Genomic DNA, 26,703 nt, shown 5'->3' on the forward strand with positions numbered 1-26,703 from the left:
CCCCACTCGAGCGTTCTGTCACGGTAAAGATCCAAAAGACTTATTGCTTTACCTTATCAAATAAGTCTACTTTTATCTACAAACTCGCTATTACAGCTTCAGTGAGAATGTGAAGATAAAGCTAGGGATACATTTATCACTTTAAATAGAATCCACCTCGCTCTGTACACGTGTGTGGGTTTTGTTTCGATTCTCTTGAAATGACCACAAAATAATTAGACATCACAACTTGCTGGCAGCTTTCAGTATTTATATATATATATTCACGCAGGGAATCTGTCAACGCGATGAAGTCATTTGTTGGCCAATTTACTTTTGGCATTAAAAAGTCTTTAACCTGATGACTTCAGAGCATTTCTGGTTTATGGTACTTGGCAAGGGCAAACCTCGTGTAAAAACGGCCTGTGTTTATACTGATCCACTAACATTCGTCACAAGTGCACCCGCTCTCCAAGACACCTTTACTTTCACAATATATACTTTATATAGAGCTTAGGGGCGAGAAGAGGGAGCGTAGATATGATTAAAAAAACATTTAAACGCGTGATTTAATAAAGTACAGGAGATAAGTTTACTTTAAAGGAGGCAGAATTCTTAACATAAAGATCAGAGGCTTAGATGTGATGTACTTTACCGAGAGGGTGGTAGATAAGTGGAACAGTCTCCCAGCAGAAGTGGTAATTTATGGAAATTTAAACATATATGAGACAGGCACACTGCTATCCTTAATCTAAAAGAAGGCCATGGACAGATTAAGGTTTGAGTTTTTAAAGCAGGAAAACGGGCGGACTAGATGGACCGAATGAGTCTGTTGAACAAGAAACAATATGTAACACTTGAGCAGCGCACATCCATCATCACGCTGGGAACTCTATAATGTCACAGGAGCATCGAGGAAAGTTATTTGGCAGCCTGAGCTGGCCATCTGGCACTCTGGGCTAATGCCTGGCGGACGGGTGGCTGATAGGGCCACATGCTTACTGATACTGCCACTCCAGCTACAAATTGGGTCCTGCGGTACGCAGCCTCCCTGGCCCTGATTGGTGATTTGTTACCAAAAGTTAGACGTTGTTTTCTTATACGTTAATGGATAGCAAAGTCACTCGTGTGAAAAAAGGGTGATTATTACTAGAAATTGTATTTAGGTAGAGATTAGGCAATATATATTGCTTTGACAGCACATTTACATGCTTACAACGATCCGACTAGTTAGGAAGCATTACCCATTGTACAGCGCAGTGGATTATGATGGCGCTATATAAGACAATAAATAATATTTTTACTGCATTTCAGTGCATGCAAGATTGTACACAAAGCTTTATGTAAACAAGGATTTTAGGCCGGTGAATGTTGTCCCTGACAGATTTTAATAAAGAGCATCATTGAAAAAGGTAAAAATTAAAAATTCTGAATAAGGCGTTCGCGTTGCGACGTTTTTCTGAGAAGTTTCCTGTAGTCGTAAGGATTGTCCTTCATTTTATTTGTTTGGTGTTCGGCTTCAGATGATCTGTGGGGGCAGAAAGGGAACATTTTAATTTTTACAGAAAAAAAATGGCTACCGTTTCCAAATCCGATGTTTTCTGTTTCCAGGCAAACTGTCAACGTCACTGTGCTTCACAAATGTAACTTTAGATCTATCAAAGCAACTAGCTTGGAAAGGTTAAGCATGCTTTAGATTTCTATCATTCAACACATTTCAAGAGCAATCAAATAGTGTATGATGGGCTCCCACGCACACGCAGACTTGCTGAGGAGTGGTTCTAGTGGTTTCTACAGAGCTCATCAACCAGCTTAGTAACCCACTTCCAATAAAATAAAGTAATATACAATATTAATTGTCGGAAATCATAGATTTTCCCCGGTTCTATAAAGACATATTTAAAATTGCAAAAATATTTGTTTCATTGAGACATTTTTAAGGTCAAAATTCCTCAACAAATGGATTGTCCATTTAAGTGGCGCATAGGTTAGTAATGTGGTTTTACTGTTCTGGCACTTAAATGTTTAATACAAAATACAGGTGCTTGTCTCTTCCAGAGTATTATTTCCTTCCAAAGTTTCTTTTCTAGCATTCTATTCCCTGCTTCTTTTACTGCATATTACAACGCTTCTGATACAAATTGGTCGCTTACCTTTCAGCTGGGTTTAAGACTGAAAATTCCATAGCAGAAAAATCATCATGTTGGTTTTGATTATTTACAGAAACCGAATTGCTGGAATAAATTTCCTTATAATAATCTTCTGAATCCAGCCTTTTGCCTTTACTGTAAAAAAAATAAAAATGAAAGAAAGTATTTAATCTATATTAAAAAAGACCAGTATCACGAAAGAAGTCTTACACAAGCAAAGATAATCTTATATGAAATAGAAAATTCTGAAATGTAATAAATTCCTTTAAAATTGTCATTTTGGGATGATTGCCAATGGTGGGATGGTGCGATTACTCCTTATGCAGACGCTACATGGAAAGCGAGGTTTTGATATAATCCATCTTCTCTTTTGCTAAGCAGCGCAATAATTGATAGGCTAGTTTCCCAAATTCCCAAGATTAAAAATATCCCTCCAAAATACAAAAGAATGCAACCAGGAAGTTGCCCTAAGGGATTAAGAAAGACTAACTGTTCTCTGAGATGTAACTCGTTGTACTTAGAACTTGATATTTAGAATGGATGAATTGTACTCAGGTGGTTAATGGTAGTTTTTATTCAATTGGATTATCGGGTAAATATTAAGTGTGCATGTTTGGACATAATCATACCTATAGATAAAATATTGTGCGTGGAGTTTGCCTTCATCTGGGTCAGTCCAAAGTTCTGTATTAAACCGGTTTCATTTCGCAGATCTACATATTATTTTTTAGCATGAATAACTATGTAACCTTTCGTGCACCTCTACATTTTACAAATCCATTTTAAATGTTTGCACATTTTTTATTTGTCACAACAGCAATAGGACCTGCCACCAAATGGGTAGAAGATCAGAAAGGAGACAATTGTACCTCTTCTGCGTGGTATATTTATTGATATTCAACTATATTCAACTATAGCCCAGAGTTTGATCCCAGCATGTATCGATTCTGTCTCAACGGGATGCAAGACACGGCTGGGCTATTAGACACTGTGACGGCCCAGGCTTATGATTTGGGATTGTGTCCTTTCATGGGTACAGGCTGTCCTCAAAATATGGTACCAATAGTGAAAACATTAACATTGGACAATGTCAGTACATAGTAGTGTTTCTCTTGTAAAAATGTATATAATTATATTATTTGATTGTGGCCATTTTTTTCTCATTGGTAATGTTTATGATCATATCAGTGAATTAAGTGGGTAGTATGAAGGTGGAAGAGAAGTCAAGGATTCCACTAGTCAAGCAGTATGAAGAATATGGGGCAAGTAGAGAACGTGCAAAACATTCAAATGTTACAATCTCTTCTACTGAATCTGTTATCAAAAAAACAAAGTTTATAGCTTATATGTATAGCTTTAGGTTTCATACCCAATAATTATGCGTAATAATTGGCAATGTGCTGACATAACAAGATTTTTTCTCAGCAAAGCCCTGTATTTAAATATACCCTATAAAACTGTACAATACAAATCCATCTTGTAGTGTGTAATTATAAAATAACACGGCATGCACAATGCTATTATTAACAGGGTACTTGCGGAAAGAAAAAGAAAAGTTCATCAAAATATTCTATATAGAACAATTTTACAGTTCTGTGCAATTCAATTTGAAATCCGTTACATTATGTAACATATTCAATCATACCTTTCCTTTCTCGGTTTTCGTTTTTCGTCTTTGAGTGGTAGCTGAAAAAAAACCCAACAAATATGCATTATTTGTTGTGTTTGAGAATGTCACGGTAAATGTCACATTTAAATTTGCAATCCACAAAGTAATCTATAAAAAAGAATTCCCATTTATATATTGTGTATAGTTTACTTAGTTTAATAACTTGGGCCAAAAGGTGGATAGTTCCCAATGTGACTTCAGAATTCAACTCTCATTAGGCAGCTTTTGCTTTAACTGCTCAAATCTGGAGTGGTATGAAGAGAGTTTGGTGATCAATGTTAACTAGTAAATTAGAGGGTCAATGGCTTAGATGTAATGTACAGAGGTTTTGCTTTACTGAGAGGGTGGTAGATAAGTGGAACAACATCCCAGCCAAAGTGCTACAGGTTAATATAGTGAATAGATGGCCATATGGTCTGAATCCTAAATCTAACACGAGCCAAAGAACTGATTAAGTATTGAGTCGTACTCGACTGGAGGGGCCTAATGGTTCTTATCTGCCATCAAATCCCATGTTCCTAGTCCATGTAATCCCAACTTGCTCGGACACAGTTATCCACATGCCTAGATCTACAAAGAGATTTTAATTATAGCTCTCTACTCCGAATGGTACCCTATGGGAGGCTTGTGCATCAAATCCGGTGAAACATATAGGGCGCTTCTCATGGTGAAGATCCTGATAATCTACATATGTTTCTTGTGTGTGGCATGCAAGGCTAAATGCTGCTGGCTTTCGTAACTAAGAAAGCTCCAAAAAACATTAACTATTAACATTAATAGTTGCTATTTCGCCTATAATGTTATCGCTCTTTATTTCTAGATACGTAGATGTCACATGTTGGCAGCTACAAAGTGACAGGTTTTAGGACTCTATTCCAATTCAACTGACAGGTCCAGTCCAGACATAAACAAACTGGGGTTTATTCACCAAAGGGAGAATTGTCAGGAGAACTGCGGTTTCATTATCCAGGGTCAACAATTACAGGTTTCTCCCGCAAGAAGGGTTGAGCTGGCCCTGTATAATGTATAATGCATAAGAAATCTTACCTATGTTACTATACATTATACAGGAACAACCAAGCTCTTCATGCAGCAGAAACATACCGAGTTGGACCTTCATAATGTATAGTGAAGCCTGGAACTACAGCTGTCCTGACAACGTATGAATAGACCCAACAGAGTATCCACTGCAGTGTAAGTACTGCTTTTAAATCTATAGGCGCTATAGCAAACAGCTTGCTTTAAGCCAAATCACCCGCTTTCTCCTGTGCTTAAATATTGCTTTAAATCTGCTATAAATTAATGTTTGACAGCCTGATGGTGATATCAGCTGGTAGCAGAAGCCTGATCTCGGTCGGGCCATGAGTTAATTCAACAAAGGTAATGATTTCATATACATTTATAACTTTACTCGCAAAGATTTGGGGTGAGTCATTTTACGAGATATTTAAAATGTTCTTATTTACATACCACTTTTTTTTTTTAATTCAATGAACTTTGTATCACTTATTGGATGTAAGCGGAAAGTAGCGAGTTACTGCTATTTTTTTAATTATTTTTATTACCTGTATTTACTGTGAGATATTACAACTATTTAATTGTATTTTTGCGTAAATAATCATAGCAGTGTTTGGTATACAAAAAATCTGCCAAGAAATGCCCTAAAATATATATATTCCCAATAATAATTAACTTTTTTTTTAAAGCACTTGCAACATTTAAGCAGCTTGGGATCAGTAAAAATGCCACCTGAAGCTACTGGGTGATGGAGTCACAGCAGCTATGATTAGAATAATTATCTGTGTTAGTAAATAGATATTTCCAAGTGCAATGATTAAACTCGCCCACCTGAGCTCATTTCAATTTCTTGCTGACAGCAAAGTTTTCAGAAAGCTCTGGTTTATCTAAGTGCTGCACTGAATAACTTCAGGCATTAAATGGAACATAACGGCAAAGTAAATAATTGGGAATGGTAAAGAAGCGTGGGCTGAAAATGAAAATATGGGTGGTTTTTTTTGTCGCAGTCCGCAAGCTACAAGGGAGGAAAGATGGAGTTACACAAATGTTTTCGGATACAGGGGAAATATGTACGGAACGCTAAATTTGCTATAATGGCTAATTCTAGGAGAAACATGTTGGTGTTATTAATTAATGTTCTACAGCTTAATCAAAAAGGCTTTTTCAGCTAATTTTGGATTTTTAATTCACACATTTCACTGCTATAGTGCTGCCAAACGAATGACCGTGCAAAAAAGTAAGAGGACACTTCATTACATCACATATATTTATAAAGAACCAGCAGATTTCGTAGCACTATTACAATAGGGGGCAGAGCAAGTTAATAACATTACAATAGACGTATAATTTGACAATACATTAATACAGAACAAGGGAGGGCCTGGGTACATTTACTATCCATTACCTAGCCATGGGAGCTTATATGGTCACATCAATTCATAGATCTGATATTCACTCTTTACATTTTTCAGTGACACAGATGCAGTACAAGTGCAAAAAAAAAAAGATTTCCCTCAACCCTAAGGAAACGATTATTGCTCTGGATTATTATTTAAGCAGTGGGGGCTCTGAAGTTCTTATGCATGGTGACCCTTGACCTTTAACATCTACACATACGCCACCTAAGCAACACTGGAGGTTAGTTTATTAGGAATATAAGCTTCCAGACCCAAACTGCTGTGATAGAATAGTGGGATTTCTGCAATAACTGTCTTTTTTTTTATCCTGATGGAGTGTAACTTTTTGGCATTTTGAATGCCTGGTAACAAGCCTTATGTTATCAGCCTTCACTTATTAACTGCTGTTTATGTTAGTCCATCACTAAGTAATTTTGGCATCTGTCTGCTACTTTGTTGACATAATCGACCATCCAAGGCCAAAACAGCTAAAAATACCTGAATTGATGGAAAATACTGCATTTTCTATCGCTCAAGAGATAAGAGGGAGAGAGGGGTTGATGGAGGGAGGGGGTAGTATGTGTGTGTGTGTGCTGTACTGTGTTGCTAGTGTATATCTGTGTATATGTATAGTGCTACAGTCAGTGTGTGTATGTGTATATACAGTATATGTATAGTATTAAGAGTGGTGAGTGTATGGTGTTGTGCGTGTTACTGTTAGTGTGAGTATATATGGGCATTTGGTGGTAATGTGTGTGTTAGTGTATGTGAGGATATGTTAGCATGTGTTTATGTTACTGTATGGTGTAAGTGTGTAAATGTATGTTAGTCTATGTTGTTAGCATGAGCATGTGTGTCTGTTAGTATTTGCCTTTAGAATGTGTGTGTGCGGTTGGGTGTCAGCATATGGTGTTGGGGGTAAAGTTAGGGTTAGTGGCACCTGGGAGATGGAGAGAAGGAGCAGGAGAATGAATGGAGACCCAGGCTTTAAATCTGTAAGATTTTAGAGGACAGCTCTGTGCTTGATTACTTTTTCATAAAAATATCACAAAGCGAACAAGGCTCTCCATTTTACAGTTTCAAATCCTTCCTTTTATTTGCTTAATTTGCAAATATTCTGAGCTCATAGAAAGGAGGAACACAGGGAAGGAAAGTGGGATACAAGGATTTCTGTACCGATAGGACAACCTTCTTCCACCGCTTTGGATTGAATACACCCAAGGAAGCCTCTTGGTGCCAGCCTTTAATACAAAAGCACGTTACTTACATGTAGGAGACTGTAGTATGTAGAGTCATCTGGGCTGTTTAACGTCTTAGGTTTTTGCCTTCTTGAGGTCCTCTGTAACTTGGTATCTTCTATTTGTGTGGCAACTGCATTAAGGAAAAAAATACACATTTGTTTGTAATTAACTGATCAATGGCAAAATAAATAATATAGTGAAACATAGAAAGAGGTGGCATATGTTTGGCTAATAAAAAAAACCTTAAGAATAATTGTTACCGGTATATAGTGTCAGATATGGGCTTTTAATGAAGCAGCTTATTTACCTCACCGAAAAAGTTCTTCTTGGCAACTACAACACTTGTTTAAAAGTAAAGTAATGCTTGGCACCCCTAAATTAAAGTATTTTGGTAACAATTTGTTGAAACAAATGTATGTATGATTAATAATCAAATACAGAATTATATAAACAGGACATATAACATGGAAGCACTACAGAATCTGCTGGGGCTTTCTAAATAAAATGTAATTTAATGTGATTAAAAGATTGTTAATCTCTTGCACACTTAAATATTCTTTAAAAGCTATTAAAATAACATACTACCCTAATCCAAGTTATTGATCATCTTTGCAAAAAGTATAAAGAGTCCTTTGCTTTTTTATGAAAACGTATTTTGTAAGATAAGACATTTAATATATCTCCTAAACTCCTTTCTTCTCACTACAGTTCTAACTACAGTTGAACAAACTATTGACCGATATACAAAGCATCCTGCCTGATCTGTTGGCTACTGCGGAACTATGACTAGTTCTTCTGCTTGGCTGTGCTTGGTGGTACTACAGCTATACTGAGACTTATTTTGGGACAGCTTAACAAGTATTTTATTTACATTTTAGAGATGATTAACTTCTAGTTCAACTTCATTTTTTCACAATTGCCCTGTTGTACTGTTGACCAGCAAAGAGATTACCCATTGTACTGTACATAGATAGAATGTGTCAGTAAAGTGTTTGGTTCTCTTGACATTGTGTCTATATGCCAGGCACTGCTCCCTATTATTTCATTCTAATGGTCCTTCTCCTTTTGGAAGAACAATCTCTAGGGAAGGGAACAAGTAGAATTTTCTCACTCGCTGTATGAGCCATCTCTAGTCCTTAGTGTTAACGCAAGCCCATTAATGAACCAAAGTGCTCATCCAGTGATGGGGATACTATAAAAAAAGGGAGGCTAGGCCTTGAGACCTATATTCCAGACTATGATATGGGGTAGAAGAGGGACCTTGCTAAAAGTTTTGTGAATGAAGGCGGGATGTGGAGCTCCTACCATCACCTTAAAGGGGGATGTTTTGTACTCTGATAATCAAAGCTCAGAAAAATGTTGGGATGGGGAAAGTTATACTAAGCTTACTCACATCAATTTGTTCTATAAATGAGTGCATCTAAATACATATCACCAAGTTATGACTTATGAGTTTCCTTCCGTTTAAACAAACACAACACTTTATTGAAAAGCCAAAGAATTTATTGAAAGTATTGCTTGTACTATTGGTTGAAAGCTTTACGGTTTAAAATCTAATTGCTTATCCCTAGCAGTAATGGCAGATGACCTTGAAGAAGTTCTCTGGATTAATTTGCATTTTGTCGGATGTGATTCATATCGTTTGGAACAGGGAAATGAGATGACTAATATTATGTGAGATTACTGAGAAGAGATTTCAACCTCCACAAACCACAATCAGTGCAACACACTGCTCTCACAGCTCTAACTGGTATTACAACTGTTTCTTTTAATCCTCTTAGAGTTTTCCAGCTGACAGATGCATGGCTGCTGAAAAGACACCGGGGATGGAAAATTCCTTTGACTTAAATCTCACCAACATAGCAATTTGAACTAGAAGCACAAAGTTAGCAGACAGAATGTTATGCCGTGACATTGACTTTAGTGAAGATAGGCAGCAATGGATTTAAATTGAACCTTAAACATAATGACATTTGGTGTCAATATATGTAATCACATTCAGAATACCTGCGATTGCATCCGTGTGTACCCACAATGATTGCCCTGTGTGTCATTGGCAGGGAATACGCACGGACATGATTTGTGGGGAAGATTCTTGAAGTTACTGGATTCAGGGAAGGACTTTGTAAAAGTACTTTAATATGAATTATTCCGAAACAGAAAAAAACCCCACAACGAAAGCAGCTGCCATCCGTCTCTATAGTCAATCATGGTCAAGCAGCCAATTAGCAGCAGGAATGTGGTTCCATTGAAACTAATGGGTGCATTTTCCACCCATGCACACGCTAGTGCTGGAGCTAACTGGAGGTGAACTATATCACATGCATGGAAATATGTTCAGCCAAATACATCTCTTGAAAGGAATTCAGCCAGGGGATAGGCAAAAGGAAAATGTTTGGGGTTTTTTTTTTTTTTTTGCAGAATCCCCCATGTATTTACAAAAACACATGGACATTTAGTGTACATGATGGCTGAAGTTTCCCTTGAACAGTATCAGCAGAGTGGATTTAACACATCTACCATCATTATACATTTATTATTGAAGAAGTAAAATTGCTTGCCTAGGTCAATTTTGATATGGTAAGCATTACATGTGCATGTGTCTGCTTACATTTGTGGATGTTCATGTTAAGTCAGTGGTGAACACAGAGATAACAAAGTTGAATACTTACAAAAAGTACAAAGTCAAGCGAAGATAAAGGATTAATAAGGAAAGTATCTAATACATCACTTTTTTAGCTTAAGAAGAGTTTATTAAGCCTTGATCCTGGTCTGTGATATGATCTACAAACAAGGAAACATAGAATTTGAAGGCAGATAAGAACCATTTGGCCCATCTAGTCTGCCCATTTTTTCCTGATGAATCTTAATCAGTCACATTTAATCAGTCCTTGATCTTGTTTTAGATTCAGTATAGCTTTATGTCTATCAAATGGATGTTTACATTTGATGGGTGGGCTGTTCCATCTATCTACCACCCTCACAGTAACCTAGTACTTCTTGGTTGACTTTTTTGATATCTGAACGCAGAATTCCAATTACCATAGCTTTTTTCTTTATCGAAAGCACTAAACTGTAAGGCTAAAAGTCAAACATCCTGATAAATACAGTTTTCATCACTATAATGCCAAAAGATAATTTTGGATATTTTTTGTGATTATTATTTTCATCCATGGTTGCATCTGACATTAAGTTCAGGAGATATACCATACTTGTTACAATAGTAGAATCCTAATATATAGAGTCTGAATACACTTGAATCTACTTTATAGGCAAAAATAAATATTCCTTTACTGTTTTATGGCTAATGGACTCTTACTAGTACCATCAATTTAAAGGAAAAATCTGATGGATGATGCAAGGAAGGATATTTCAAAATATCTAGAACATTAAAATGGTACTAACAGTGGTACTGTATAGCAGCCGGTTGCCGACTCTTTCCTGTTTGCCTCTTACAGCTATAGGAAAAAAGTACAACTTATTTGAAAAGGAAGTAATTTAGTTAGGACCACATTATAAAAGCATTCAATAATAAATACTCTGCATTAGAGCATTTAAATATAAAACCAGATCTGGAAGCTTTTAAGTAAAAATGAGAACACGGCTTTCATCCTGCTGTAGCTTTTTGATTTTGTTTTTTGAATGATTTATTTTATGTATTTCTACCTTTTTAAATTTTTGCATAATTAAGGGTTAACGCCACCAAGGCTCCATTCCCTTGCAAGCTAACACTCACAAAACAACTTGCAGATTTTTTAGACTTGTGCACATGGGCCAAAAACGTCAATTTTTGTTTTGTTTTTGGTCCATTTTTCGGACAACAAATTTTGTTGGCTAACAGGCGAAATTCGGAGGGCTTTTTTTATTCAGAAACTTAATTTGTCGTCACTCACTCACTCACTCTGTCATGCTCTCTCACACATTTTCACTCTCTCTCACACTCTTTCTCTCAATGTCTCCCCACCTTCTCCATGTCTCCATAGTTCCACTTTTTGTTATCCGCTGCTTCTCTCCATTATCTACTGGATAACCTTGGCCTCCTGGAGCACATCTGCATCAGGGTTTGATTCTTGGCTCGTCACATGGGGACAACCTTTCCCTTAATTGGAGGTTGAGGTGTAGTGTGCACCACGGTTACACCCTGATGTGGAAGTGCCCCAGGAAGCCAGGATAATGCAGATTGATCAGTAGAGAAAGAGATCACCAAAAGATGCAGATCATCAGAGAAGAAAGAAGACGCGGTGAAAAAGTTTTGTTAGTTTCATTAGGGCCTTTTCTTATTTTTGGACAATTGTAGAAATTAACAAAAATGGCAATTTTTAAAAAAAATTTAAACTGGCACCTGAAACTTTCAAAATGATGCCTTCCCCAACACATACACCAAAATTATAAATAATAATAAAAAAGAACAAGAGGGCTCACCAAGACCTGATATAAACAATGAGGGTCAATAATTGACTCATCTCTTCCCCCACCTGTACACAATGGGACAGAGGTACCCTACATGATGCATGATGTGTTGTATCTAGTGGATTACATATAGCATATTTGGGATCAGATAATAGAGCATATTTGATGTGAAGAGAGGTTTGATATCACATTAAGACTTATGCAAGATCAGGCAAAAAAAAATTGTAGCTAAATGCTTAGTACAGTATATGTTCCTTCCCATAGAGTCACTAAGTCTAGGGGAAAGTGTTTACTCTCCACAAAAGCCACTGTACCTGCTAGCGGTGGGGGTTGAAAGATACATTTCACAAATAGGTCAAATTACCTATTTAATCTTTAAATATAATCTCATATGAAACTCATAAAATGGCTTCAAAATAATCACCCAGACACTGCATTGTAATGATAAGAAAATATATATTTTTTTCCATATTTTGTTTATCTATTACTGCTTAGGGTCTTTACTTCATTCATTTATTTCACCCTACTATTTCTGAACTATTTTTCAATTTTAGCAGAAACAACAAAAATGCTAAAATCCATTTTGTGCAATGAAAAATACATTTCTACATTTTACTGATTACTTTCTGAATTCATCAGCTAGAATGTTGTCATGTAACAGCAATTTCGGCCTCTAATAATAGAATCTGACAGAAGTCAGACAAAAAGTAAATGAACCTGTAAATACCTTTTGGAGATACTCCCAACAAACTAACATATTGTAGCTTGCCGGAAAAAGCAAATACTATGTGAAAGCCTTATGAAAATGTTAATTTGTTTCTGAAAGCTGAGCAGGTGATATATTAGAAATGCTGTAAATAATTTTATTTTAAAAGAACACAGCATGGGATCTCGATAAAGGGAATCATTGGGCAAACATATACACAAACACAGAGCTCTAGATTTAAAGGCCGTGCACAATAAATAAAGGAATATTCTAACCACGATAAAATGATCACGTATTCCTTAAATGTTTTAAAATGTATTATGTAAAATGGCATTTAAATAGTCCTTTAAAAGGAGAAATGTCACATGTGAGATAAAACCATAACTGGAGAACCAGAAAAATAGGGTATTTCATGTAATTCTCTCTTTGGCTCCCATGATGCTGACCTGGTTTATAAGGGGGCTGCTGCTAAGTTTACAGTCCTGTTTTTCCCAAGACTGTCCTCTGACCCTCTGATCTTCCCTGACCGTCCCAGGGGGGCTGTAAAATCAATGTAGTGTTCATTCCCCTGGTGAGTGCCCCCCTGCCTCTTGCTACAACCCCCCAAGTATCCCAGTTTGGGCATTTGAAATGTTGGGCAGTATTGGGATGGGTGCAGCTCATCATCAAAAGGCTACCAAAACCTCTTCAACAGATCCAAAGAATATCCAAGTACAGTGTGAGAGCAGCAACAGATAGATGACAAGAGTATAAAGGAAAAGGAAAAAGTAATGATGCTTATACAGTATATAGATCATATGCGACAATTCTTCTGGAATGTGACCCGGACACGATTTGTCCCAGCAGAAGTGGGAGATGTGAAGAAGTCCTAAGGAGTTTTCAGCTTTAGTTTTAGGTCAAAGGACCAGCTATTCCTTGAAATGGACAGTCCAGCCATCATGTGCACTTTACGCAAATGATAGCTTATATTCCCTTTAAGTTAAGTATGGGGGATTCTGATATGTTACTCCATCATGAGCAAATGTTGACTAAATCCATGTTTGCACGCTCTGTTAACTGGTCCGCCTACTATATTGAATTTAGGACTTCTTAATGTAACTTGTAATTAAAAACAACATTAGAGAATGGATGCGTAGTACTCTTCAATGTCCAAACTCTTCCAAGAAATAATTATTTCATAATATCAAATTTCATATTTTTTGCGAGGAATATTTATTTGTCATGTGACACAAAGCAGCTACTGACAGGTTGTTGCCATAGAAACTGAAAAAGCAGCTTTAACATTTCTTTTGGTTTTACCTGATTAAAACTTCAGTGCAAAGAATGACATTTCAGACCTGCTGAGCTTTCTCCACTTTACATACTTGAGAGTGCAATTAACGTTTTGTGGAAAATGTTTAAAATAATTCCCGTGCAAAAGAAAAGCTAGAATCTACCTTATACTGACCCTAAGAATATTTGTAATAGTAATTAAAACTTTTTATTGACAGCTGGTTCTAAGAAACAAAAAGGTTTAATTGTTGCAATTTGTAGTAATTTTGACTTCATTGTCTTTTTTTACAAATGTAAATTTGCTTGGCAAGAAAAAAAACAACATCTTGGCTGACAACGGGCTATAATTTGACATTGTTCTAAGAAATATTGTATAAATATAGTGAATTGTCATCAAAAACCACAAAGCAATCACATATATGTAAATTTGATCTGATTAAATGAACAGCAAACATCGAACATAAAATAATATTGATTGCACTAAACTAAAGTGAGTAATTTTGGTTATTTTGCTGAATTAGTGGTGCGATCACATATAGTGGGAACTTCCGAGGGCAGGCTACTGGGGCATCTTTGCCTCTAGGGCCGTGCACAGGGGTGGAGCTAGTCCCAGACCGCCCTAACTGGGTGGGTAATGGGCGGGGAGTGGGCGGGGAGTGGGGAATGAGTAGGAAGGTAGTGGTCATGTCCAAACGATGCTCCCCTCCTCGGAAGTATATACGGAACTGTAAATTTGCAGTGATAAAATAGAATTTCAGACTTCATTACATATCTCAGATTAAAATAAATGCACTGAATGTTCTTTGAAAAAATATATACAAATATACACATAACTGGGAACTTCCAGGCTTCCGCTACCTGAAGCCCTCCCTCTTCAGGGAGAATTAGCTGCCTGAGGGCATGGCTATCCATATATATATGCGAGCAACAAACACATTACATTTGTATGGGGTGGAAGGGTAATAGAGCAGGGAGTGGGCATCCCTAAATGCTACTCCTGCGACCCAGAGACTTAGTGACCCAGAGAACCAGAGATGGGTCGATATGTCATATAGGGGGGGGGGGTCTGTTTCTTAATTGTACTGGAGTCCCTGACCACAGAGGTGTAGGGAACTGGGCCTTAGGTCAGCCCTGCTGATTATTTCATGTGTGGGCCATCCACCTACTCTGCTAAGTTTTGCCATTTATAACTAAATGCAGCATTAAAAAAACATGATTCCTGGTAAAATTAGGAATTGACCAATCCTTTCCTAGAAACAAATTTTCAATCATGTAAAATTTTTCCTCATTCATATTTTTATCAGTTGTCATGTGACACAAATGCAGGCACTGATAGGGTTTTGACATAGAAACTGAAAATGCTGTTTTTACGTGGCTGAGGTGCACTTGTCATTGAAAAATTAGGCTAGGAAATGTATAGCAAAAAAGTTATTTGACAATTTAACCCCCCCCATTATGCTTAGTGGAACAGCACCTTTAGGAATGCCACAACCACTTGGTTTCTATAACAAGTCTATGAAACTGGCTTAGAGCTACAAGTTATATAAATTGTCATAATGAAAACATATCACTGCCCCAAAACAATACATTTTATGTACACACGGTAAATCTTGCTCATGTATGCATAAAACTCAGCTCACCTTTTTGCATTTCCATAGTATTGTTTTCACTTCTCTGGTTTTCCTTCAAGTATAGAGCAGTCTTTTCTGGTTTTAGTTGATTTAACATAATCATATCATTAAGCTTCTGCTGTAGAACCAAGTAGTTCTCTGACAATTTTGAGATCTGAAAATGACAAACATATTCATGTTTAACAGATTGTTTTTTCCGGAATCTAATATGTTTTTACAAAATGAACCCATTAAGGACATTGCATTATGAGCATTAAATAGCCTAATGAAGAATCCAGCATGCAGGAGATCCCTGATGCAGGGACCCTTAATAATGTGGTGACACAAGATTTTCCACCACCATTCATTCTGAATACCATTAACTAGTTATTGATGATTTCCCCAAAATGTTGCATTTAAATGTTTGTGTTACTTCTAGTCAGTTGTTGGCTAGGTTTCTTTTTACGAAACCTTTTGTAACAGACTGTAACAACTGTCACACATCTTTTGTCAAGTCCCTGTCCGGTTTTATTTAATCTTGACTTGCAATCTTGCTAGTTCTGCTTCCCTTCATGTGTTTCCTTGCTCAGTCTCTGTAGGTTTTGTTGAATCATGACATTTCTACTTACTGCCGTCTTATCAGCACTTTAAAGAGTTGGTAATGCTGTCTTCATGTTTCCCTACCGATTATTGGGCTGTACGTTCTGAGACTTTGTGAACAATTAATTCTGTTCTGCTTATTTGTGTGTATGTTCTTTTAGGTGAGGTAAGGCCATGGAGCTTGAGGTAGTGATCATGACCAACCCATCATAATTATCGCCTCATATATATATATTGTTTTCAAGCCTATAGGCACCTGGAATATAAATATATACTGATCGTGCAGTATATGAAACCTCTCTAGGTCTCTAAATACCTAGATCTTTCAGTCTTATCACGTGGTTGAGGATTACCACCACTCTCAACATTCAAATTTAGACAAGTAACTATGTTTAATATTTTTTTACCTGTTCTGTAAAAACTGAAAGATCTTCAATTTCCTTTAGCAAGGTAAAGTTTAAAATTGTGTCATTTGTTTCACAAACTGCGTTCAGCTCTTCATTGTTTTTTCCATGTAGCCTTCCTTCCTTTTTTAATTTCTCTCTGTCTCTGAATCCACGATAATTACTCTGGATAACTACAGCAGCTCTTTCTAAATCTTCTTCTTCTGTAGATTTCTCCACTTCCCCTTTGCATGGCCGTGGTTCTTGTATAGTTTGGCTGATATCATTTGTGTTGCCTTGTGTGGTAGAATTGGAACTTTCATTAGTTGAATCAGTACCATGTTTAAGATCAGGGTCCACTACATGGTCCTGAGATGTTTGGGGGTTTAGCGCTCCTTTAACCAATTTCCCGTTGGTGATCTGTTGATCCTCCTCCTGGGCATCTGGTGTTGAGTTTATTTCAATAAACTGATCAGTAGGGTTATTTTGAGCCAAGGTTGTATTATCTTTGTCCATTTGTCGACCTTCTTGGAGTTTTTTTCTTTCTCTATGACCACGGTAATTGCTTTGGATAATAATGGCAGCTTTATCTTCTCTGGGATCACTGCTATCAATACCAACATCATTGTGATTCTTTTTGAGAACTTCAGTATCCTTTAGTTCTTGGTTTTCCTCTGTTGTAATATCTGATTCTTTCTCTTTTCTATATCCTTCTTTCATTTGCTTCCTTTGTCTGTGTCCCCTGAAGTGGCTTTGAATAACAATAGCGGCTTCTTCCTCATCTTTACCCTCTGGACTTTTGTTCTCTTGATCCATCTCAACTGGTTCGTCATTTACTATCATGTCATCTGAAGTGGCGTGTTGTTTTTTCTTCATTGACTCGCTACAAAAATAACATTGATTCAAACTTGATATATTATCCATGTTTCATTTTCCTTAAATTATTTATTTGTCTTTATCAAGTACTGTATGTCCACTGGAAACACAATCTGCCATATGCCTTATTGTTAATAGTAGGCCTTCAAATGTATTTCCATTGATCATGAATATCATAACAAGATTGGGCACCTTTAAATGTGTAGAAGCCAATAAATTAAACTTGCCATTTTCATCAACTTTTTTTCCCAAGGAATTTAAGACAATTAGTCGTTAGTAGTTATTAGAAGGAACTTACCAAATATAAGGAGTTTAGGTGAGTTATTGTCTATCAAGATAAATCACATCACTTAATAAAGTAGACATGTTCAAAGAGTTATAATTTTTTTAGCAGCCTTGGCACTTTGCTGTCAGCAGCCACTAAATGACATGCATACGGCTGAATATTATACTTTTCAGGTGCAGTTATGCGTATTAAGCCAGGGCCCACACACTACAGGGCCCGATCTATTGGCCAATTAATGTTTTTTATTTTTTTATTTTGCTACTTTTGATAATATTAGCAAACATAGACACTTGATTTTTACATGCTTGAGTATTTTAATTGCAAAGTGTAAAGAAGACAATTTGTATTCAGGTATTGCAGGCACCATGCAAATGTATTGTACCGTTTCCTCTGAAAGCTCCGTCGCTCCTTAAACCCTCGATAGTGTGATTGGATTTTTGTTGCCGCTTCATTCTCTTGTTTCCGCATTTCACTCCTTTCCTTCCTCACTAGATACCCTCTGGCAACTACAGTAAAGTATAGATGAATGATATGTAAACTTGGACAATAACATGAAATATATCTAATTTGAGTTATGAAAACCTATTTACCTGCTTGGAATTGCACAATGAAATTTTCCATCTTCTCCAGTTTTGTTTGTCCTGTTTCTTTGCGGACAGCATAGCCCCTGTAGGCTACATACAAGAGGCAAGATGAATATATGTCCAGTAATACAAATAGTCCCAATAGAATAACTAATTAAAATACAAATTTGATTAAAAAATATTAACTTGTTTCCATTTTGTGCTAATTGTAACAGAAGAAGATTACCTGACTGTATTTTCACTGCACTTTGTTCTCTTAAGAGCCGCTTTTTTTGGTATCTCTTTGCTCCGAGCCATCCTTTGACACAAGCCTGAAGAAGAACAATTCTTCCAACTATGGTCTTTACCATCCTATTGAGTTGTTCTATGTGGTAATATTTAAGGAACACCTGAATAAATGCAAACATGCAATACTGTATTATTTAAGGTATTTAAAGGGAAAACAATATTAAGCACTGTGAAAAAAAAGTAGCTTTATAGAAGCAAAATCTCCAGCGAGTAAGGTGGCCAGATGGCTCTACGAGAGCTTATAAAAGATGCATCCTGCAGGGCAACAATGATTTTAATGCATTCACTGCAGGGTTCTGTTTTCATCAGCATCATGCAGTGAATGCAGGGCGCTGAGGCTTGTAAGCTTGCTTGAGCAGGACCCTTTTCTCCTTCTCTACCAGTAAGTTCTGTATGACTCATTTCTATAATCTGCTCTCTTTCGATAACATCACCAGTTTGGGATAAATCACTATACGGTATCTTATAACACCTTAAAATTTTTATTTTGGATGTAATGTTGTTCTTTTAATTCTGTGTCGATAGCCTTCTGCTGCCACCTTGTGATGATAATCAATACTGGCTACCGTATTCATCATGAAGTGATGGACAATACGTTACTTTGGGTCTATTTCACTGAGTTTTTCATATCAGTCATCTCATTATGTAAACGTCATATTACAAATAAATGCCATGGAAAACCTCAGAATTACATGAGGATTTACGTATCTGTACAAGGACATTTTACAAGTTCCCAGTAATATCATCATAAACTTTATGCAGATATATTGGTGAATGATCGCTTTCCTGCAACATTTGTAGGTTCTTTATACATTCTATTTCCCTAAATGTGTTTTTGTTACGACTGCACAGTGTACATGGGGTTTCTTCCCTGCCAGACCCGTATTGTGCTGCTCTATTAGTGGGCCATTTGGCTGGACTTGCCCCTGGGATGAATGTTATCAGCCATCTCCTCTACTGCACACTTGAATTAAGCAAAATGCTTTAATGATAAGAATGGGGTGAAGTTTCTTTATCTTGATTAGTAAGACAGAAACAACATTTTCTGTTTTATATGTAGTTGTTGCAAAATGTATTTATTTTTATATTTGTATTTTTTTTCTCTCATTGTCGAACGGTGAGTTCATATACACACTCATGTACATGTCTACACATATGCCTAACAGGACTGAGCATTAGAGACATGTACAGAAGCACGAGCGGTTTAACACCTGTCAATTTCCCAGACAAAAAATAAAATAAAATCATTCATCTAAAACATCATTTTTTTAATATTTATGTTACCTATTTTAACTTTAAGTTACACGCAATTACCTTTGTTTTTCCCATGACCCAGCGGTCAAGCTTTGCTTTTTCTAGTATAGCGGTGCAGCTTTCCGGGCTGACCGGTGGATCTTCATTTGACTTAAAACAAATAAGGTGATACCTTAAAAAAAAATAGATGTTGATAAGCTGAAAAGTCCAAAGCCAAAAGAAAAATTATTAAAAAAATAATATAGCCTGCCACAAAGCTGTCAGCTCCACTCATTCAGGTGAACAGATGGCATCAACAAGAAAAACACTCTTTCTTCATTGGTATGTTAAAAAATAAGGCACTGTTGCCTTTATAATCAACTATACTTTGTATCATATCCCATTCCTTAAACCAGAAATTGTGATTCTTTCTTTTAAGTGCCTGAAATATAATTTATCCAACTGGAATTGAAGTTTGCCATTTTTTTGTCTACAATGTTTACTTAGAAAGAGAATTAATATATTAAATGTAACTTTAAAAAAATTAATGATGCTATCTATTTTTATGTAACGTTAGATAATCTTTACCGCATTATAAAGTTAGCAAAAAGTATCCGATGTGAGTAGCCCATTCTACGGATTCTTGCAGTTTCCAAAATGCCTGTATATCTCAGCTGGACCAGAACCTTTTCTCGGTCAAACTTATTTGGTAAACGATCGTTATTTGGCTTGATACATCGAACAAAGTGCGGCTGGCCAGCCACCATTTTTGACAATAAATCCATGAGTGAATACTGCAATAACACAATGTGACCTTAGTCAATCAGAAGTAGTAAATCAATTAAAAACCAATTAAACACATTTGAAATAAAAATTAATTTGGTATGGGAGATACTAAGCATAATAACCCATCCTCACCCCCTGGAAGATAGCCTATGTTAATAAATATTACATATTAATATTTATACATTGGAGGAAAGAGAGAGTGGGAATGTGGTAGAAATATTTGTACAAATTTAACAAAGCACTATTTTTCAGAAAAATGTTAGAACAAGAGGTCATCATTTAAATATGGAGAATCAGAGGTTTAGATGTAATGTAATGAATCTAAGACAAGACCAACGACTGATTAAGATCTGAATTACAGAAAAAATTGGCAAACTAGATGGGTAGAGTGGTTCTTATCTGCCATTAGATTCTACGTTTTTGTAAGAATTGTTGAGTTTTCCCTGTGTTATGCATAGGGGACAATTCAGTTATTTAGTTTTATATTATGCAGAGCCAACTCAAACCTTCTCAAAGAATGAATAAACCTTACTGGGTCAAATATGTTGGATTCTTGCTATGGTTGGCTTTTGTACCTTTTCTCAAGTGTTTACATGCACCTAAGTAAATTGACATTGGTCACAGATCTGCTATTATTGGCTTATTTACTGTTAATAACAGTAGTCCACCCAGTTACAGTCCATCACAAAGTGTTAGAGTAGATGGGAAAAAACTGGAGGCAGCTACATTATACCAGTTATACCATTAAGAATTAGCAAAATTACTACTGGCGAGTGGGAACTTCTTCAACTCTTTATTGTGTAAAATATTTCAATGCTGATATAAATTAAATGAATATAAACTCATTTATATACCTGCTGTTAATATAAAATGCATGATATTTACAGGATAAATGTGAGTTCAACTACGGATCATAGTATATGTATATATTTAGCTGTATGAATTTGGGTTAGAATTCATGTAGTTGCTCCATTAATTTGTTCCCTAATTCATAATTAGTCATTGAAACATACACAGTTTTAGCAGACCATTAACTCAATGTTTTACCCTAAAATAGGAAGCAACAGTTTGAGTTTTCATGTTTGTAGTCTCCCTTGGGTGATGGGCATCTCCAAAGTCACTCTGCAGAAATGATACAAATAAAATGGTGTGAATTCTATCTTAAATTTGTGTGCACATAAAGTATTTTAATTGAGAGAGATATATCCCAAATTTTTTGCGTTTGTATAACAAAGAAAAATGCTGTAATTGATTGTATAGTTATGTAGATCTACTAAATAAAAGAACTTCCACCGCAATTACATCATCGACACAGGAAGTGGTTGTTAACATTACACGATCGTAAAGATTTGACATAAATATTATTTCCGATCTACAAAGCAAAGCCAAGATGACATACAATAAAGGAGAATTATGTGTTTACCTCACAGAAGTAATATGAATTGTACAACATTAAGATATCCAGCTTGATAGAAATAAAACAAACATGTTAGCCGAGAAACTAGGATGTGTAATTTTTACAATGCAAATAAAGTTTTGCCACATAAGAAGCTGATTTATTTTACCTTGCTGCGGCTGGAACATTTTTGTGTCGTCCATGATTGTGAATTGTTTCCTCCTTTAGTTTTGGTGTGCGCAAGATTACCTGAATTAAAATTAAATTAATTGTTTATTTTTAGGCAGTATTTTAATGTATCATATCACATTTTAAGGTTAATTGAGATTTTTAAACAAAACTACCTGTCATTTCGCCCCCCCCCCAAAAAAACCAATGGTCTGGGCAGGATAAAGTTGTTCCAGTAGGGAATTAAAACATACATGGGGTAGTCATATGGTTACGCCAAATTTAAGGCAAGACCAAGGAGTGATTATGATTTGAGTCTTTCAAGCAGTAAAAATTTGGGTAGATTAGATGGGTTGAATGTTTTTTTTTTCACCTGCATATTGTACAAATATATATATATATGTATATGTATATATATATATATATATATATATATATATATAATTATATACGAGAAAGAGACATAATACCTGTTTTTGTGAGGGGATTAGTTACTAAAATGCGAATTATATTGTTTTCAGAGGATCGCAGAAGAAGCACTATGTCTGCCGGTAAAGTATCTCTGTTCTTTTCCAGAAATCCGCATGCATTGTAGAGAACCTTCAAAGAAATACTTTGTTAGAAACCACACGCTTAAGAAATGATTAAAGTTTTTCAATGTGACCGAGAATATTTCAATACCTTCAGTAATTTGCTGTGGCAATGAACATTTATTCAATGTGAACACTGGTTTATTATAGGCATTCTAGTCGGATCTATGTCTAAAAACTTAGTTAAAATTAAATTAAGTGTTCGAGGTAGAACTAAATGTAAAATGACTGCTATATGCTTCATTGCCGGAGAAATCCCCTATGCTATTCCCAGTATTAAAATATGGAGTCATTTAAATGTCGTAAAGTGCAGTAAAATGTCAAAATATGAAATTACAAAAAAAAGATTGTATAGATTAAAATACAGCTTCTTACTTGTATGAATTAAAGTTGTGTGATTATGTAGAAATGATATAAATGATGTAAACTGAATAATTACGTCTGTCTAGAGTATTCAGAGAGACTGAGTCATAGAGTTAGAAAATATTATGCAAATTAAAAAGGTCAATGTCCTTCAAATGACAATGAACAATGACGCATGGAATGTGATAACATTGGACATGCATATATATGAGTCTTGTGGCCATGGATAATGTGAGTGTCCATTGAGAGCGGAGGTGGCGCACAATTGGTGTATCTGATTGGATGTTGTCTCTCTCAAAATTGTTGTTGCCAGTATGTTAGCAACTAAAGCTTCCTGGGCTGTAATAATTAATTGAGGTGGATGCCTGCAATATTGCAGGAGTTTTTTGTGTAATGGGGTAAATAATGCATTTGTATGATGGGATGCAGGAGATGGTTAAGTGTTGGCTAGTCTAACGACACATGGGAGTGGGGGAGAGTACATGTGTTGTCAATCATTTGTGCAAATAACCCGGCTAGTTGAAGTGTGAAGGACAAAGATGGTGGGAAGAATTTTTCTGGTTATGACCAGAGGTATGAAAGGAACTAGAGAATGCTATGCAGTGTTGGGATGTTGTCGAACTGAGAACCTGGCATGATAGAAGAACGTGTAAGTGGATGGGATGATGTAGATAAAATGTAATCTGCATTTAAGGCATACGAGAAGGGGAGTGAGACTTTTTTGGCATGTTATCTTATTGGCAGGCCAATGCGTTAGCCTCTTATAAAAGGCATGTTACCATGGGAATTGTTGGTCATACTCGGCAGAACATACTGCTAAGCATCCTGGTCCTCTTCAAAGCCCGAGGCTGCTGTTATTTTTGCTGTTACTTTGCCCTCCCTTAAGATGACTACATGGTGTCCATGACAGGAGTGGGAGACCTGCCTGAAGCTAAACTGTAGGGGGACCTCTGCAGTCACGAGAGCCTCCACCTCTGATATGAAATCGCCAGTGCTGGACTAGGGATGAAATGTGGGCCCTTGCTCTTTAAGTTCAGCGGACGTCTAATGATATAAGCGTTGCTGGCCCCTGGATATGGCAAGCTGCACATAATGCTTTTATGCTCACGTAGGGCACTGGCTGGCAGTCCGGGCCTGGAAATGCCACAATAAAGAGAGCAAATGAGATTTGAAGTGAAAGAAATGTATTTTCAAAAACGAGATAAAATAATTTTTTGGCACGTGATTTTAATGATGGGCATATATGCTAATATACATGTAGTGTATACAAGAGTGCCAGCCATAGTACCCTCAGCAAGCAAACATCTTTACTTTATCCATTACCTTGCCCGCATAGTGATGGATTCCAAAGGTTAGGTCCACCCCCTTAGGCCTCCAGAAATACTTTGATTTCAGATTATCCTCAAATTTCTCTGAAAATCATGAAAGGTCATTAAACATTGCTTCTTTATAAGCCTACTTTTCCATTCTGCAAAGACTTCATTCAAGTCAGCATCAAATTATTCGTCGGATTATATTTTACTAAAGTAAAATCCAATAAGATCAGGTATCAAACTGATCATCAAACGTGCAACTTTTTGGTTTTGGGTATATCACAGCAAAAATGTGTTCATTCTGATCAGTTACCATTACTTTAGTTCAATATATATGTAACATTAATTAAGAAGCATAGATGACAATATACGAAACTAATTTCCACTCTAGAACAGAATAGAAATGAAATACATATAATTTATCATTGTATTTAAGTAAAAACATGCTGTATTTTTATATTATATTCCATGAGTTTGTTCAAAACAAACCCAACAACCTTTCACAATTTGTCATGAAATATATAGTTACTAAGGCTAGGTTTCCACTTGTTTTTTTTTAGCTAAAAACGCCCATAAAAACGCCAATAGCGCCACCTGGCGTTTTTTTAGTGAAAAAACGCAGCAGCCAGATGTTAGCTGTTCTTCAATAGGAAATCGCAGAATGCCATATCCACTTGGCGTTTTTCTGTTTGGCGTTTTTCTGTTTGGCGTTTTTTTCAGTCCTCTTTGGCGTTTTTCTGCTTTTTTGGGCTCTGTGGCAGTTTTTCAAAATCGCAGCATGTTGACACTCTGGCGTTTTTTGCAAGGAAATCTTGGCGTTTTTCTCCAATAGAAGTCTATGGGAGAGAAAAAACGCCATGAAAAAGCCATGTGGGTTTATTGCCTTGGCGTTTTTTATGGCGTTTTTTCCACAGTTACAATGCAGAGGATGGACCCAGTATCTGTGTGTCCTACGAGAAATAGGCTGGAAACAAACAGTTTCACACAAAACAAAGTTCATATTGAATTCTACACCATTTGGAACAAACATGCCATTACAAACAAACATACGCGACACATCAACTGGATCCTGCGTGCCAAAAGCAACAGCAAACAATTTGCACCATCATTTGGGGCCGATCTTCCTAGAGGAGCAGACATTCGGAATAAAGCATGCCTTACAAACCACAGAAAAGTGACAAAAGGGTCCGCCGGGGCGTTTAAGTAGAACTCTACCAAGTAAATGACATCAGGGGGCAGATACTTGCCATTTATCCTAATCCCTTTTAGCTGGGTGAAACTTCTAACTTGTAAAGGCTGGAAAAACTGCCTAAGGTCAAAAAAAGCAATTTCCACAGAAAGGCTAAAACGCCAGAAAAAACTCCAGAAAAAAAACGCCAAAACGCAGAAAAATGCAGTGGCAGTTTTCTTGGCGTTTTTCAGCAAGAAAAAAAACGCAGGACAAAAACCCAAGTGGAAACCTAGCCTAAAGCTGATAAAATCCATAACTATTGACCTAGTAGATTGAAAAATAAAAAAATAATCATCCTCCAGAGTCAGAGTTTTCTCAGAATCTGTTTTACATTAGCTAATGTTGAATTGCCTTCATTTGCTAAATTGAGCAGCCATTTATTATTTTTTTATTATTAAGTTATTATCAACTTTGTCTTTTTTATTAAGTACTTATGATTGATTGATTCCTGTGTGTATGCTACACAACGAAGAAGACGTTTTTTACTTATCGGACTGAAATTAATGTCCATTAAAAAGCCTGATTATCATCCACGTTTGTGAGTGGAATTCATTCTATATATACCACATATTGCTCCATACTATATTACACTATATTTGTTTTGTCTTGTTTTCCCCCTCATGTATTTGCGCCCCATGTGGAGGAGTATGGTTTAAAGCGGTACCTGAGGAGTATTTTTAGGAGCAGCAGTGCATTAGGAGAGTAATATTATTTTTTGTATTTATTTGCACATTTATATTCACTTTGTGGTTTTGTTTATCTTGAAGTCCTCTGATCTAACCTTATTGGCACAGGGAGCTGGTTGCAACACAAACCTCTTTTGCAACTCCCATTTGCGCATTAAAAAAAGTCTAAACAGCAAAATTATGTTCATATTAAGAATTTGCAGTATCCTAGTCCAGGTATAATATTACCTACCTACAAGTGTCTGATCTGTTGCCCTTGGGAATCTAATTTCTTCATCAAGGAGTGAGAGTAGACCCATTGGTTTTTGTAGGAACATGTCCAAAAGTGGCCTGTTGTCCTTGTACTCAATTAATCGTGCATCCACATCTTCATTTATATATTCATTCTTTAAATAAAAAAAGATCCATTACTCTGTTGCCTATACAATAATTTTGGATGTGTGAATGATCCAAACATAGGTTTCCAGCT

General features: G+C 36.3%; 1 protein-coding gene across 1 annotated transcript in view; it reads right to left on the minus strand.

The window, feature by feature from the left end:
- Window positions 1–1,398: 1,398 nt before the first annotated feature.
- LOC149287207 (myosin-IIIa-like) overlaps window positions 1,399–26,703 on the minus strand; it is a 51,323-nt gene continuing 26,018 nt past the window's right edge. The window contains exons 19-35 of the mRNA XM_089493189.1: window positions 26,467–26,620; window positions 24,328–24,416; window positions 22,522–22,651; window positions 22,053–22,132; window positions 21,911–21,952; window positions 21,535–21,609; window positions 20,290–20,495; window positions 19,783–19,894; window positions 18,407–18,569; window positions 18,187–18,270; window positions 17,979–18,102; window positions 16,459–17,317; window positions 15,482–15,626; window positions 7,480–7,583; window positions 3,775–3,815; window positions 2,133–2,264; window positions 1,399–1,507 (exon numbers count right to left, since the gene is read on the minus strand). Of these exons, the coding sequence (XP_089349315.1) occupies window positions 1,399–1,507; window positions 2,133–2,264; window positions 3,775–3,815; window positions 7,480–7,583; window positions 15,482–15,626; window positions 16,459–17,317; window positions 17,979–18,102; window positions 18,187–18,270; window positions 18,407–18,569; window positions 19,783–19,894; window positions 20,290–20,495; window positions 21,535–21,609; window positions 21,911–21,952; window positions 22,053–22,132; window positions 22,522–22,651; window positions 24,328–24,416; window positions 26,467–26,620 (2,649 nt within the window). The remainder of the gene's footprint in view (window positions 1,508–2,132; window positions 2,265–3,774; window positions 3,816–7,479; window positions 7,584–15,481; window positions 15,627–16,458; window positions 17,318–17,978; window positions 18,103–18,186; window positions 18,271–18,406; window positions 18,570–19,782; window positions 19,895–20,289; window positions 20,496–21,534; window positions 21,610–21,910; window positions 21,953–22,052; window positions 22,133–22,521; window positions 22,652–24,327; window positions 24,417–26,466; window positions 26,621–26,703) is intronic.

Source organism: Sceloporus occidentalis, unplaced genomic scaffold (genome assembly GCF_023333645.1).
Source record: "Sceloporus occidentalis isolate IW3139 unplaced genomic scaffold, rSceOcc1.0.p SCAF_63, whole genome shotgun sequence".
NCBI lineage: Eukaryota > Metazoa > Chordata > Lepidosauria > Squamata > Phrynosomatidae > Sceloporus > Sceloporus occidentalis.